Here is a 14674-nt window from a genome sequence, read left to right as displayed (position 1 = left end):
TTAAGGATGGTTTAGGGTTTTGGGCACCCTATGGGCGAGCCTTAGGCCCAACAGACCAAGGTAGGCCCTTAAACCTTAAGGCATAATTTAAATGGACCTTACAATAGTCTAGTAGGGAATGTTTAGTTTAAATACACTTATATTTATTTATAATTAAATATAAATAAATATAAAGTTTATATTAGTGATAAGGATGTAAAAAATTTCCTATCAAAGAAAGATTTATTGTAAAGTTAATTTAGACGGAGAGAGATAGAGAAATTCAATGAGATACTAGATAGATTTCACCCAAAAAATTAGTCCACTAAGTCAACTTTTTCACTATTAAATATAATAAATTCACTTTAATACCTTATTTAACAAGTAATCATAATAAATCATATTTATTTAATTTAATTTAATTATTAATTTAAGAGACTATTAAGTTAACAAAAAGTATCTATGTTTGGATATGGGGATGGATATAAGGAAGTAAATTTATAAGTGAAGATGATGTTATTTGGATTAAGAGAAAGATGATATGATTTGAATGAATTTGAGATATAAGTTTGTGTATGATATAATAAGTGTTCCTGCAGAGAACAAACAAGATAAGTTAGGCACAAACGTCACCTTACCTATGTAGTCCGCTATCTCCTCGGTTGGCCTCTTCCTGGTTGGTACATGTCTGCTTGGACCTAGGAGGGGTTACCTGCAGAAAGGACTTCGAAGCTCAAGTAAGTCAAAGCTCTCAAGAAGTCAAATCAGGTGATTAATGGAGTAATGAATGCGTACCTTTAATTACTGGGCTCTACGTGTATTTATAGAGTATTAACTATGTCTGGTTATGCCATGGGCCAAGCCTTAGCTTGGGCCCTAGTTTGGGTTGTAAGTGGGTCTGGCCTTAACCCAGACCCTTAGATTGATTACTGTGGGCTCATTAAACATGAGGGGGGTTTTGCTAAGCGTATTAAGGTAGTCGACCTAAACCGACTACTTCCCTTGACGGTTTATGTTGCTCATATGCTGTCTTAGGCAAGTTATTCCTCTGGATGTTTATGTTATCGGTTCAGGCCAGCTAGGCTTAGATCAGCCCAGCCTAGGCTGGTTACTTCAATGTTTTGGTGTATAGGTATGGTGATCGTTTTATTATTATTTTGTTAAGTTGGCTTGGTGTGGTACACCAGTCTCCCAGCCTTGACCGACATAGGTGTCGGTCAAGGGTGATATGTGTTAATATGCTAGTGGGACCGGCTAGGTGTGGTACACCAGTCCCCCAACCTTTAAGTGTGATGAATAGTGTTAAGGCTAAAGGCGAGAAAGGGTTGATGGCAGGTGAAGGGATGTCAGGGGTTAAATCAAAGGGGTTTTTGCGCCGTCGCTTTTAACACTCATGTCTTCTGGAATGATTATGTCGATTGGTATGGGTTGTTATTTTGGCGGGAAGGGGTTTTACCGTTTGGGATTCTGGCCTATAAATGTGGGTTTTACCATGAGTAAGGGTTTGTTGGTTCATTTGCGAGAATTTTCAGTCAGAGATCTTGTGTGCGTTATTCCTGTCCGACTTGTTCCAAATTCCAACCGTCATCTTTCCAGAAAAAAGAAAAGGTATGTCTAGTAGTGATAGTGTGTCGTTGTCTACGTCTAGTAATGAGAGTATAGAGTCTGGGAGGAGTAGAGGTAGACATGTTGAAGAGGAGAGCACCAGTTCTAGGGGTATGGTAGGCGGAATCCCTATGGAGACGGTGACGGAGGTTCGAGAAGACCCTCTAGAGGAGTTAGCGGAGAGTAACTAGCCGGCCAAGGGCGGCTACGGGTGGGTGGCTGCCGACGTTTATAATCAATCATCCTTATTTCGATGGTCTCGCATGTTGAACTCTTGGCTGAATTGTACACCTGTTATCGCAAAAGGTGTAAGCGAGGGTATTGTTTCCTTGGAGAGGGTGAGCGCCATCGACCGTGTGTGCCATGGGCAAGAGGGGGCAACCGAGAAGTTCTCTCAGCTACATGTGCGGTTGCCGCTAGACGATTTCACCATGGGTGTGTTGCGTGCGCTGAACGTTGCACCTACACAGCTACACCCAAACAGTTGGGCTTATATGCAAGCCTTCCGCGTTTTGTGCCAATCCCTATATCTGTAGCCTTCTCCTTATGCATTTCTATACTTCTATGATACTAGGCCCCGCCAACCGATTACTTGGCTATCTTTGATAAGTCATCCCAGCATCAGTAGATTGGACGCATTCTCTCAATCCTTCAAGCATTTTAAGGACGGATACTTTAAAGTTGTGGTGAAGGAAGATGGCAAGTCCCATTTCTTGAACGCAGATGGGAGTACGAAGTTCCCGTTTAGCTGGACGGGAACCCTCTCTCGGTATAAGGATATGGGCACCGACGAGTTGTCGGCAGGGGATAAGGAGGTGGTGGAGACCTTAATGAAGTTTGTTGATAAGTTGCCCACTAAGGGTCTAGTTAGAGTTTATAATTCGGTGCACCCGATTATTGATATTGAAGGTATATGTTTATTACTTAAACTGTGTTAATGATTCTAAGTTGTCTTAACCGGGGCTTAATATGTTATTGTAGGGCACATGGCGCAATCGGGAAAGAAGAATTTGGCGCTCTTCCATACGTTGAGGAAAGAAATGGCTGCTAAGACCAAGGCAGCTGGGAAGACTGATGTTCCCAACCTGTAGGAATCGTTGGTCGAGGTACACGTGCACGGCGGGACCAAGAGGAAGGCCGAGTTGCCACTTCGACCCGACAAGGGGAAGGATGTGAAGAAGGTGAGGGCGACATTACTCGGGGCGGGGTCGGTTAGTGGGGCGGGATCGGTCAGTGGGGCGAAGGGACCAGAGTCCAGCTTAATTGAGTTGCCAGAGATATCTGTCAGAAAAGATATTACGATCAACCTCCCAAATACCATCATCAACTCCATTGACGGTATGGAGGCGGATCATATTGTGAGGACGATGGTCGAGTTTAGAAGCAAAGCATTGATATTAAGCCGTCGTGTTGGGTCTCTATATCAACGGGAAGTAACGGAGGGAGGTAGGGAAAAAGTGGAGGAGTTGCAGGGAAAGGTCGACAAGTTTGAGGAGGAGAGAGCCGCGTGGAAGAAGGAAAGGGAGAGTTGGGAAGAGGAGAGAAAAAGGCTGGGAACATGGAGGGTCTGCTGTTTGGACTCGGAGGGAAAATTGAACAAGAAGATAGAAGATTTGGAGATAGACTATGATGAGCTGAAAGAAAAATATCATGGTGTTGTAGGTGAACTTGATGACTTGAAGGGTTGCATTATCCAAGAGCATATCAACGACTTTCAGAAGGGATTGCAGCAAGCAACATTTTTTCACCAAGATGTTGACGTCGCTGATTCAAAATTTGATGTGAACAAGGATGTTGTTGATGGGAAGCTTATCAATGAGGATGAGAGCAGTCCGGACGAGGAGGCGGAGAAGGAGGCGGCCGAAGAAGAGAAGGAGGTCGATGATGTCGTGGAGGGGGCCCATGATGCAACAAAATAGGACTTCGATTTTTTAATGATTTGAAAATATTATTGAGCCTATGTCTGTAATAACTGGTACATTATGTTCGTTATGCTTGGTACATTTCTTTTGCGTTTATGCTTAATATGATTAGTTCTTTCTATGCTATTGTGTATGCCGAGTGTTTGATGATTTGTGGTGTATGTTTGGCGAGATCGATTGTATTTTAAGGGTGTTTGACCCAAGTCGCTTACTTGTGGTAAGGGTGGGGAACTTAAACGTATTAACCACGAGTTAAGGGTGTTCGACCCAGGCCGTTTACTTGTGGTAAAGGTGAGGAACTTAAACGACTTAACCACGAGTTAAGGGTGTTCGACCCAAACCGCTTACTTGTGGTAAGGGTGGGGAACTTAAACGAATTAACCACGAGTTAAGGGTGTTAGACCCAGGCCGCTTACTTGTGGTAAGGGTAGGGAACTTAAACGAATTAACCACGAGTTAAGGGTGTTCGACCCAGGCCGCTTACTTGTGGTAAGGGTGGGGAACTTAAACGAATTAACCACGAGTTAAGGGTGTTCGACCCAGGCCGCTTACTTGTGGTAAGGGTGGGGAACTTAAACGAATTAACCACGAATTAAGGGTGTTCGAACCAAGCCGCTTACTTGTGGTAAGGGTGGGGAACTTAAACGAATTAACCACGAGTTAAGGGTATTCGACCCAGGTCGCTTACTTGTGGTAAGAGTGGGGAACTTAAACGAATTAACCACGAGTTAAGGGTGTTCGACCCAGGCCGCTTACTTGTGATAAGGGTGGGGAACTTAAACGAATTAACCACGAATTAAGGGTGTTCGACCCAGGCCGTTTACTTGTGGTAAGGGTGGGGAACTTAAACGAATTAACCACGAGTTATGGGTGTTCGACCCAGGCCGCTTACTTGTGGTAAGGGTGGGGAACTTAAACGAATGTGAGAAGTTAAATAGAGAGTAGTCGTGAAATTGGAATCTGAATAGGTTTGTGGTAGGTGAAGGGGTGGCAGATGTCAGAGGTGTAGTCAGAGGGGTTTTGCGCCATCATTTTAAGGTTGGTGACCCTTGGTGTGCGTTGTGACGCTTCGTATGGCTTATGACTTTTGGCGGGAAGAAGTTGTAGCGTTTGGGATTCATGCTTATAAATGAGGATGTTGTTGAAAGTGTGCTCACGTTGCTTCATTTGTGAGAAATCTGAGATCAATTATTTGTGTGTGTTACAGTTGTTCGATATCTTCCTTATTTCCACCGTCATCCTAAAAAAGAACAGGTATGTCTAGTAGTAGTGATAAGGTTTCCTTGTCGAGTTCGAGTAGTGAGCGGTCAGGGGGGAGTAGGAGTAGTCAGTCAGGTACTAGTGATAGGGAGCGGCCGGGAAATGTGGGGAGGATCCCTATGGAGAGAATAGTTGAAGTTAGGGAGGATCCGCTAGAGTTGGCGGAGAGTAGTTGGCCGACGAAGGCGGGGTACGAGTGGGTTATGGCGGTGATCAACACCATGGAAGTCATCGTCTGTGAAGGTTATGGGAGGCATTCGGCGTCGGTGGTGGGAATGGGTTATGTGGTTGATGGATTGGAGGTGGCAGAGATGTTTCTTTCTGGCTGACGAGGTGGATCCTACACTAGCGAAGCCACCAAAGATGGTGTTAATGGTTCCGCGCAGTGGCGGGTCAGTTGGGGCAATATCAGTTTGAGCAGGTTGGGGGTCACGGCTGGTTGGTTGGCTAGGACGTCTGTCGTGGCGAGAATCACGAAGAGGACGTCGGTGGTCAGATCGTGGAGGGTGGTCGTCTCTACGGATGAAGCGGCGGAAATGGCCAGCATGAACCAATTATTCAATCTTGTCTTGGAGTGCTTTGCATTCTTTTGTCGTGTGGCCATTGTTTCGGTGATAGCGGCAATATTTAGTCATGTCGACATTGGGGGGAGTGGACGTCTTGCGTGGTAGGGGGATGAGGTCGGCCTCAAGAGCTTCATCAAGGGGGTGGGATTGAGGAACATTTAGGGGTGCGTATCTGGTAAAGCGAGGTTGTCGGGGTTCCCTGGGTTTAGGATCAGGTCGTGAAGGTTGTTTAAGGGGGGTTGTCGCAGAAGGTGTGTAGTCGTTGCAGAATGTTTTGTGGAGAGTTTGCATCTCTTCCATGTGGATGTAGTCCGCGGCACGAAGCTTCAATTCATGCATAGAGGCGGGTGGGTGTAGGTAGACGTTGTTGGAAAATGGGTCGGGTTTAAGAGTGAGTACCATGCACTGAAGTATCATTTCCTGGTTAAGGTGTGGTGTTCGGAGGGCCGCCTTACTGAAACGGTCAATGAAAGCCCAGAGCATCTCGTCTTGTTCCTGTTTAACGCCAAGAAGAGATATGGTTGTGGTTTGATGTGGGCGGCTGTTGGCGAAGTGAGTGGTGAACATGTGGAAGAGGGTGTCAAAGCAGTCGATGGAGTATAGTGGTAGGGTGGTAAACCATTCGAGGGCGAGGCCTTTCAAGGTGGTAGGGAAGGCCTTGCAGAAAATTGCATCGTGAGAAGTGTAGAGGGCGACATGGTGATATAGACTTTAAGGTGCTCGTCTGGATCGGTCTCACCTATATAACGATCCAGTGTGAAAGGTTCCCACTGGGCAGGGAGAGGGGTGTTGGCGATGAAATTAGTAAAAGGGTGACGGCGTCTGGGTTGTGTGGATGGTAGCGGGTGAGGGGGGATGGGATGGTGGACGAGGGTGGGAAAGGTTGATGTAAAGTTGTGAGGTGGGATATGGGTGGTAGGGAGGGTGGAAAGGATGTTGTAAGGTGGGATGTGGGTGGTGGTGGGGGTAGGTGCCGCAATGTTTCCTGGGAGGGTGGGATGGAAGTGTGTATGATGGGTTGAGAGGATGGGGGTTTGTTGAGTGGTGGTGAAGGTGTGTGGGGTAGGATTGTACTTGCTTTCCTCTTCAGTAGGCTGGAAAGCTAAGGACTTTTTCGACGTCGGATGTTTCCTTAGCCTTTCCCTTTTGAGCGGGGTCGGCCTCAGTCTTTCTCCTTAGACGTGAATTTTCTTATCGTAGTGCCTCCATCTCATCAGCACTACGGTTTCTCAGATCAGCTAGTTCTTGTTGCATTTTGGCTTGGTCGTCCAGGATAGTGGCCAAGTCCGGGGTGGTAGTAGCAGGTGCTACAGGTCCTGCTTCAGCTTGCTTGTTAACCCCTGCTCTGCTGCGGGTAGAGACCATCTTTGAGAGAATGCGGGTTGATTCGTAAAGTATTACTTTGTGCCCCACGGTGGGCGCCAATTGTTCCTGTAGAGAACAAACAAGAGATGTCAGACACAAACGTTACCTTACCTCAATCCGCAATCTCCTCAGTAGGTTTCATTCCGGTTGGCATATGCTATCTGTTGGTGTCTCAGCTTGGACCGGTTTGGACCCGAGAGGGGTTACCTGCAGAGAAGACTCTGATGCTCAAGTCAGCAAAGAACTCTCAAAGTCAAATCTTGTGATTAAGGGATTAATGAATGCATACCCTTAATTGCTAGGTTCATGCATATTTATAGATTATTAATTATGTCTAGCCATGTCATAGGCTGGGCCCCTGTTTGGGCCATAGGTTGGCCTGGGTCCCGGTTTGGGCCATAGGTTGGCCTGGGCCTTATCCCAGGCCCTTTAGTTCGATTATCGCGGGCCCTAGGGGCTTTGCTAGTAATGCTCTGAATCTGTCAAGTTCTCGCTTAATTTTCTTGAGTTAGCGGCTTAGGCCGGTTACTCTTTAGCGGCTTAGGTCGGTTACTCTTATTTGCTCAGCATATATGATGACTATTTGCGTCCTTGGGGGTTTTGTAGACGGATTTTACGACTATAGTCAGGCTAAGCCGCCTAGGTGTAGTACATTTATTTTTGTTCAATTTAGTCCCAATTTTGTTTAAAATTGACCATTTTTGTCGCAATTGAAGATGTGACCAAATTTAATTTTTATATCAAAGTTATAATGATGTGAATTTGAATATATTATATAAAAATATTTAATAAAAAATGTGAATTTTAATAGAAAAATTATATTTGGTTTCAATTTGGAGAGGGACCAAATTGGTCAATTTTAAACAAAATTGGGACCAAATTGAACAAAAATAACAAATATAGGGACCAAATTGAATATAGAACATTGACTTTGACATATGACATGCTGTTGGTTGACACGTGGACATTTAAAAAAAATTTAAAAATTTAAAAAAATTCAAAAAACAAAATTACGAAGTGACACGTGACCGTCACTGTTCATGGCTGTTAATAATTTAAATGGTGTTAGCAAAAAAAGACCTAATTGAACAAAATTGACGAAAATTGAGACTTATTTAAACACAACACCAAAATTAGAACTTATTTGACAAAATTAGACGGAAATTGGGACAAAAAAAATATTTTAACCTTAAAAAAAATGAAAGAAAACACAAAAATCAATATAAATATTTGATTTAAACACACGATATCTCAAATTATTTCAATTCGAAGTTTAATTTTAAACTCAATAAGTTTTGAATAGAGACAAAAAATAAATTTATTTTTTACTAAACATCATTCCCACTCATGTCAACGAAAAGACACATTAAATCTTGTAAAAATAACATTTAGTTAACAAACCATCATCATTGTTTTTTTTTCTTCACTAGCCTACCAAATTCATGGTATCTCACTTTTCTAGCCAAAGTGAAAAAAAAGGTACTCGACGTGTCCTCTGTGCAATAACATGGTTGTATTTCAAAGAACCCAAAGTAGAAAGCAGAAACTCCACCAAGAATCCAAATCCACGTTTTGTAACGTGATTTCTATAAATTCTTCCCCGCTTGCACCATTTCAAATTTGAAACCCCAACGGTCGAATTTTCGTTAAGGTAAGTTCAATCTTCACACACACTTTCCTTCTAACCAAATCAAAATTTTCCATTTCAGAAAAAACTTCCACTTTTTTATCATCAATCATCGTTATCATCACCATTACATAACCCCCTTTTTTTAATTTATGCTGCGACTTATTTTTATCTTAATTATATTATTCTCGCTGAATTCAAAGTTCAAACAGTTTGGTCATCCTAACCATGGAGGATACTAATCAATGGCGTCGCTATGACCATGACCCACTTCTTCTTACCGACGTTTCTTTGCAACAAGAATCCTCTTCTTATATTCAGAGCTCCAATTGTAAGGAACTACCCTTCAACTTTTCTCATTCATTTTCTTTCTTCCTTTCTCTCTCTTGTAGAAGCAACCAAAAAAAAGTGATTACAACTCCCAAGTTTTGAATTTGATGATCTCCTCGTGCACCCTTTGGTTTGTTTGTCACTTTTTGTCTTCTTTTTGACGTGACAGCTCTTTCGCAAACATCACTGAACTCTCGGAGTTTGGCTATGGAGGATGTGCCCGTGTGTGGTGACAGTGCCAGTATCGGTTAGGGCACTAAACTTTGATCAAAATATGAAATATTTTTGTTCGAATGGTGAATCTTTACTCGTCTTGGATAAACCCTATTTTTCTGATTTTGATGAGGGTTGGGAATTGCTGCTGCAGGGTTTTCTCGGGAAGATGGAGGTTTGGAAGGGAACCGCATGAAATTCGATGACCCAATTGTGAAAGATGTGTTTGATGGTAATGGGCTTGGGATTTTATAGCACAATTCAAGTTTTTTTTTTCACTTTTTGTTTTGTTTTTTCTTTAATTTTTAATTTTGTGTTGTCTGAGGTTAATACTGTGAAAATCTGTTAGAATATGATGGGCTAATATTGTTTCAGGAAGATCTATTTTGGGGTATTCTCTAGCATCCCCAGATTTGGTTATATGTGGTGGCTCTCCAGATATTGCTGGAATTAGCTGTTGTGATTCCCCTGAGTTTTTGAAGAACCAATATTACAAGAATGTGGAGTCATCTATGGAGCTTTCTCTAGAGTATGGAATCAAGGGGTCTCAAGTTGAAGTTGACAATGGCCCTAAGATGCCAACTGTTAAATTCTCAAATTTCTGTCAAACTTTTGAGCAAGAGGAAGAGCTTCTGAGCCCTGAAGCCTCCTTTGAACTTCTTCCACCCCTTCTAACCAAGGATGCGGCACCCCATGATTCCCCTCCAAGTAAGTTCAAATCTTGTTATCTCTAATTTTGAATAAATGTTTTGAAATTTGAACATGGTTGTGCATTTTACGCTGCTGCTGGTTATATAGTTCAAACTCCTGGTTGTTGTTTAACTAAATTTTGCTATAAACTCAGGAGATGCTGAGATGCTAGAAGATAATGGAGTGTCTGAGGAGGCAGAATTGGAGTTCTCAGAAGTATGGTTCTGTGCGAATACTGGTCGATTTGTTGTTTTGAGCAGGAAAAATGAGAGTGATAATGTGCCCTAAACAATGATGTTTTTGTAGGATGCCGATGATACTAGTGTGAAAGAGAAATTTAAAAGGCTGAAAAGAGACTTTGAGTGTCAGAGAAAGGAGCTGGCAGAAACAAGGAGGGAGTTGGGAAAGATCAAGAAGGAGAATCAACAGAAGAGTAGAGAGTGTCAAGAAGCTTGGAACTCCTTGAAAGAGCTTCAGAATGAGCTAATGCGCAAGTCCATGCACGTAGGATCTTTGGGTACGGATATCCCTTACTCTCTTTCTCGAGTTATATATTATATATATTATATAACTAAAAACTTAAGGTTTTGTTGATGTAATTAACCAATATTTTGGTTATGCAGCATTTGCCATTGAGGGGCAAGTGAAAGAGAAAAGTAGGTGGTTTTCGTCACTGAGAGATTTAACAAGAAAATTGAAGGTACTGATATGCTAACTAAATTGACTGACCAAACAAATTGAAAAGGGTAAGGATATATTTAAAGCGTTAAACAATTTCATTCTACAGATTATGAAAATGGAACACATGAAGCTATTAGAAGAAGCTGAGGAAAGCAAAAAATATCAAGCAGATATGAAAGAAATGGGGCATATTATCAAGTCCAAAAGTAAGTAGATGTGCTGCAATACAGCTTTCAATCTTGTACACGCTACAGTTTGCGGTTTTGCATTTATGCGTGATCTAATTCCTAAATATATGTTATAGTAAATGAACAACTGGAGTCCCTTGAAGATCTCAAGTCCAAATATGCTGAAGGGGTTAAGGAGCGGAAAGAGCTTTACAACAAGGTTTTGGAGTTGAGAGGTAAGCTGTGCAGATATTGTTTTGCTAGAGTTTGTTGGATAAAAATAATATGTAGAATGATTCACTCACTATTCTACACAGGAAACATAAGGGTCTTTTGCCGTTGTAGGCCTCTCAATGCTGAAGAAATAGCCGCAAGAGCAACCATGGCCTTAGATTTTGAAACTGCGAAAGATGGTGAGCTAACTGTAATGTCAAATGGAACTCCTAAAAAGACTTTTAAGTTCGATGCTGTCTTTGATCCCCAAGCTGAACAAGGTAACTCTTAGTTAATGCCGTGAAACTTTTAGTATTATTGGAGATACATTTTGACTCATTTGTATTGTTTTATTTTATATTATAGCTGATATTTTTGAAGACACAGCACCGTTTGCGACATCAGTTCTAGATGGATTCAACGTATGCATTTTTGCATATGGACAGACTGGAACAGGAAAAACTTTCACAATGGAGGGCAGTGAAGAAGCTCGAGGTGTAAACTTTAGGACTCTCGAAAAAATGTTCGACATAATCAAGGAGAGACAGAAGTTTTATTGTTATGATATTTCTGTAAGTGTCTTGGAAGTGTACAACGAGCAAATAAGAGATTTGCTGGTTGCAGGAAATCATCAAGGAGCAGCTGCAAAAAGGTATACTACAAACCAATTGCCTAATTTTCCTGCCATTTTTAACCTAATAGCACTTTTCAAAAAAATCGACAAGGAAATTAAAGTGTAACTTAGTATGGATTGTTCTGTAAGTTTTTCATAATAGTTTTTGGCGTAGTTCACCAAAATATGGTTAATTGTAGACTTGAAATAAGGCAAGCTAGTGAAGGAATACATCACATTCCAGGGTTGGTTGAGGCACATGTGAACAATATGACTGAAGTCTGGGAAGTCCTACAAACTGGAAGTAATGCAAGAGCAATAAGCTCAACCAATTCCAATGAGCATAGCAGTCGATCACACTGGTCAGATTCAGCTCTTTTTAATTAGATTCCTAATCCATATTTGAATATTGTGGTGTTAGAGAAACACTACTTAATGGTGAGATGTTCTTTCTCTATACAGCATTCACTGTGTTATGGTTAAGGGAGAGAATTTGTTGAATGGGGAATGCACGAGAAGCAAGCTATGGTTGGTGGATCTAGCGGGCAGTGAGCGAGTGGCAAAAACAGAAGTTCATGGTGATAGATTGAAGGAGACACAGAATATTAACAGGTCTCTGTCTGCACTTGGTGATGTCATATCAGCTCTTGCAACGAAAAGTTCACACATCCCATTCAGGTTACGGAAATATAAATATTGGCTCACCTTGCAGCTTTGAACTTTTTTTCTATTGGTTGGTATTGAAGTTTTTAATGATCTTCATGATGCAGGAATTCCAAGCTTACACACTTGTTGCAAGACTCATTAGGTACTTGTCTATACATCTTTAATAATCTCCATGCCTAGTTTCTGTCCTCCGCATGTAAACAGATATTATAAATTTTGGTTAAAAATTTTTGTTTTTGTAGGAGGAGATTCAAAGGCACTCATGTTTGTACAGATCAGTCCTAATGAAAATGATTTGAGTGAGACAATTTGCTCTCTTAATTTTGCTAGTAGAGTAAGAGGAATAGAATTGGGCCCCGCAAGAAAGCATTTGGACACTGTTGAGCTTTTGCGACACAAACAAATTGTATGGTTGATGGAATGCTGTTGTATTCATAAAGTATTAGCATTTCACTGCTTAACTGTGATAGTCTTTCTTTTTAAACATGTTTACTCTTCGTTTTTAGGCTGATAAAGTTAAACAAGAGATAAAGCAGAAGGATTTGCAAATCAAGAAGATGGAGGAAACAATCCATGGATTAGAGTCCAAGATGAAGGAAAGAGATAGCAGAAACAAAAATCTGCAAGAGAAGGTATCATATCAAAGCACAAATTTAAAAAAATTATGCTTATAAATAGTCTTCCTTTATTATATGGCTTCTACTTCACTTGTGAAAGGTCAAGGAATTGGAATCACAGCTTCTGATTGAAAGAAAGTTGGCACGTCAACATGTAGACTCAAAGATAGCTGAGCAGCACCAGATGAAACATCAAGAAGAGCAAAATAATGCAGTTATGAGATCAGCACTTGCAAATCGACCTCTAGGAGGTCTCAAGAATTTCAATGATTCAGTGAGTGGTGGATGGTACAAAGACCAACAAATGAATTCTGCTAAACCACTCACAGAGAACAACAACCTCTTTAAACCTTTTATGCCCTTTGCTACAATGGAGAGCTCCATCAAGTGCATTGAGCATGCTGAGAAAGAAAACAATCCTGACATGGCTGACAAAGCCCTACTGCCAAAGAGGCCTGGAAGGGCTTCTTCCATCTGCATGATGGCACCACGTGTTCCTTCAGCCATTGCTTCAAGGAGAAACTCTCTGATTCCACTCCCAAGTATTCCTAGCTTAACACAGTTCCAATCACCACTGTTACTAAATTTAACAAACCAAGTTGACCAGAAAGATTTCATTGGGGAAGTAGAAACAAACTGTGTTCCTGCACAGACTCATTGTGAGAGTCCCAAAGAAGTTAGAAGTGGTGCTAAGAGGATAGGTAGCATACTAAGAAGAAGCCTTCATAAGAAAATCCAAGTGAAGTCTCCACTTCATCAGCACATGAGGAAGGTTGGTGTAAATGTTGGGATGGAGAAAGTTAGAGTTTCCATTGGAAGTAGGGGTAGATTGGCACCAAGGGGGCAAGTAGGTAGTTGTAGAAAAGCAGGAACTAGAGATATTCAACAAAAGAACACTCAAAAGGAAAAGGAAAGGGGATGGATATGAAAGCCGTGTTGATTTAGATTTTTTTTTATTTTATTTTATTCTTTTGTGATGTGTGGATAGATGAAGTTGATTTCTTGTGTGTGTCCTTTGAAGGAACATGGAAAATGAATGTGTATCTTTGTGAAAAAATTTTCCCATCTATTTTACTAGATGGAAGCATCAATCTTTATTTGACTACGGATGTTTAAGAACAATAGAGAGATAATAAGATTGACTATGGATGTTTAAGAATAATAAAGTTTTCATAAAAGAAAATTATCATATTGATATGTAAAAAAAGATCTTGATTGTAAGTTATAATTGCTATAGCTTGTATCCAATATTTAGGCAAGAGTGTAGAATTAAGATGACGTCCTCAAATATTTTCATGTAACATTTATTTCATAAATATGGGATGATTTTCCATGAGTGAGGTGTATAATTTTAACTTTGTTATTATAATTCTTTTGTTCCTAGATAATTTAATTTCTTCAATTAAATATAACATAATCGTCTTAAATTTTTTGAAAACTTTCAAATTTGGGAGATCCTTGTATTGAGATTTGCTTGCTCACGTTATTTTATGGATATAATTATGCATATAATAAATTATGTAACACCCCATTTAAATAATAACCTTAATTAAATGAGATGTCACACAGAATAATATAAGAAGCAAGTTATGAAGTATAAACGCTACTCCTTATTAATAAATTGATTATCATCGAAAAAAGAGAAAACCATACATAGAACATACAAACAAGCTGATTATCATCGAAAAAAGAGAAAACCATACATAGAACATACAAACAAGCAGAAAGGGTAAGCTAGAGTTGAAAAACGTTTTATCATACAGTTGCAAACAGTTTCATAGTCAAAGATACATACATCAACCAATCATGTGATGACTCGGAAACAATACACTAAGACTCAAGACACGACTTATCCGGATACATATAATTAGTCTGATTCACTGAATGCTTGCACTTCCGGTGGCCTCTACTGCTTTGCAGAGCCAATTACCAATGAGTTTCACCCTACCACTCACAAGGTTAGCCTTCAAATATCTAAGGCCTCCTGCTACTCTCACCACTTGAGTCAGTACGTTATACGTGAGACTAACTAACTCTTTAGAGTTTTAAGATGCAATCCTTACTTTAATTCTTACTAAATTATATAATGAGGCACCACCATGAACTTCGTGGAATTACGTCCTAAGCATGAGGCACCACCATGAGCTTCCACTAACAGGG

The 14674-nt window shown here is 40.8% G+C and overlaps 2 protein-coding genes across 4 annotated transcripts; one reads left to right on the top strand and one right to left on the bottom strand.

Moving 5' to 3' along the window:
* Nucleotides 1-5320: 5320 nt before the first annotated feature.
* LOC114188413 lies at nucleotides 5321-6697 on the bottom strand. Its single transcript, XM_028077003.1, has 2 exons — nucleotides 6536-6697; nucleotides 5321-5989 (listed from the first exon to the last, which is right to left on the bottom strand). Exons 1-2 carry the CDS (start codon nucleotides 6695-6697, stop codon nucleotides 5321-5323), a joined length of 831 nt encoding a protein of 276 aa, XP_027932804.1.
* Nucleotides 6698-8204: 1507 nt separating this feature from the next.
* On the top strand, nucleotides 8205-13636 carry LOC114175497 (kinesin-like protein KIN-14Q). 3 transcript variants are annotated; one of them, XM_028060332.1, is made up of 18 exons: nucleotides 8205-8348; nucleotides 8537-8655; nucleotides 8824-8901; nucleotides 9022-9099; nucleotides 9243-9575; nucleotides 9712-9773; nucleotides 9864-10074; nucleotides 10181-10257; nucleotides 10345-10444; nucleotides 10543-10641; nucleotides 10723-10899; nucleotides 10985-11270; nucleotides 11432-11593; nucleotides 11694-11909; nucleotides 12002-12039; nucleotides 12140-12303; nucleotides 12404-12529; nucleotides 12615-13636. In XM_028060332.1, exons 2-18 carry the CDS (start codon nucleotides 8553-8555, stop codon nucleotides 13440-13442), a joined length of 3138 nt encoding a protein of 1045 aa, XP_027916133.1. In that variant the 5' UTR covers nucleotides 8205-8348; nucleotides 8537-8552; the 3' UTR covers nucleotides 13443-13636. The 3 variants fall into 3 exon arrangements, with proteins under 3 accessions (XP_027916133.1, XP_027916079.1, XP_027916206.1); XM_028060278.1 differs by having other exon boundaries at nucleotides 8231-8348; nucleotides 8528-8655; XM_028060405.1 differs by lacking the exon at nucleotides 8205-8348 and having other exon boundaries at nucleotides 8426-8655; nucleotides 9270-9575.
* The last annotated feature ends 1038 nt before the right edge of the window (nucleotides 13637-14674 follow it).

This window comes from Vigna unguiculata, chromosome 1, assembly GCF_004118075.2.
Source record: "Vigna unguiculata cultivar IT97K-499-35 chromosome 1, ASM411807v1, whole genome shotgun sequence".
In the NCBI taxonomy this organism is placed as follows: Eukaryota; Viridiplantae; Streptophyta; class Magnoliopsida; order Fabales; family Fabaceae; genus Vigna; species Vigna unguiculata.
Note: the sequence above shows the minus strand (reverse complement) of the source record. Positions and strands in the feature narration are given on the sequence as shown.

Coding starts and splice junctions, on each gene's coding strand:
- LOC114188413 (XM_028077003.1), bottom strand. CDS start 6,697: ATGGTCTCTACCCGCAGCAGAGCAGGGGTTAACAAGCAAGCTGAAGCA. Junction 5,990..6,535: donor GTAGTGCTGATGAGATGGAG/GCACTACGATAA, acceptor ATTTTCTGCAAG/GCCTTCCCTACCACCTTGAA.
- LOC114175497 (XM_028060332.1), top strand. CDS start 8,553: ATGGAGGATACTAATCAATGGCGTCGCTATGACCATGACCCACTTCTT. Junction 8,656..8,823: donor TTATATTCAGAGCTCCAATT/GTAAGGAACTAC, acceptor TTGACGTGACAG/CTCTTTCGCAAACATCACTG. Junction 10,075..10,180: donor CATGCACGTAGGATCTTTGG/GTACGGATATCC, acceptor TTGGTTATGCAG/CATTTGCCATTGAGGGGCAA.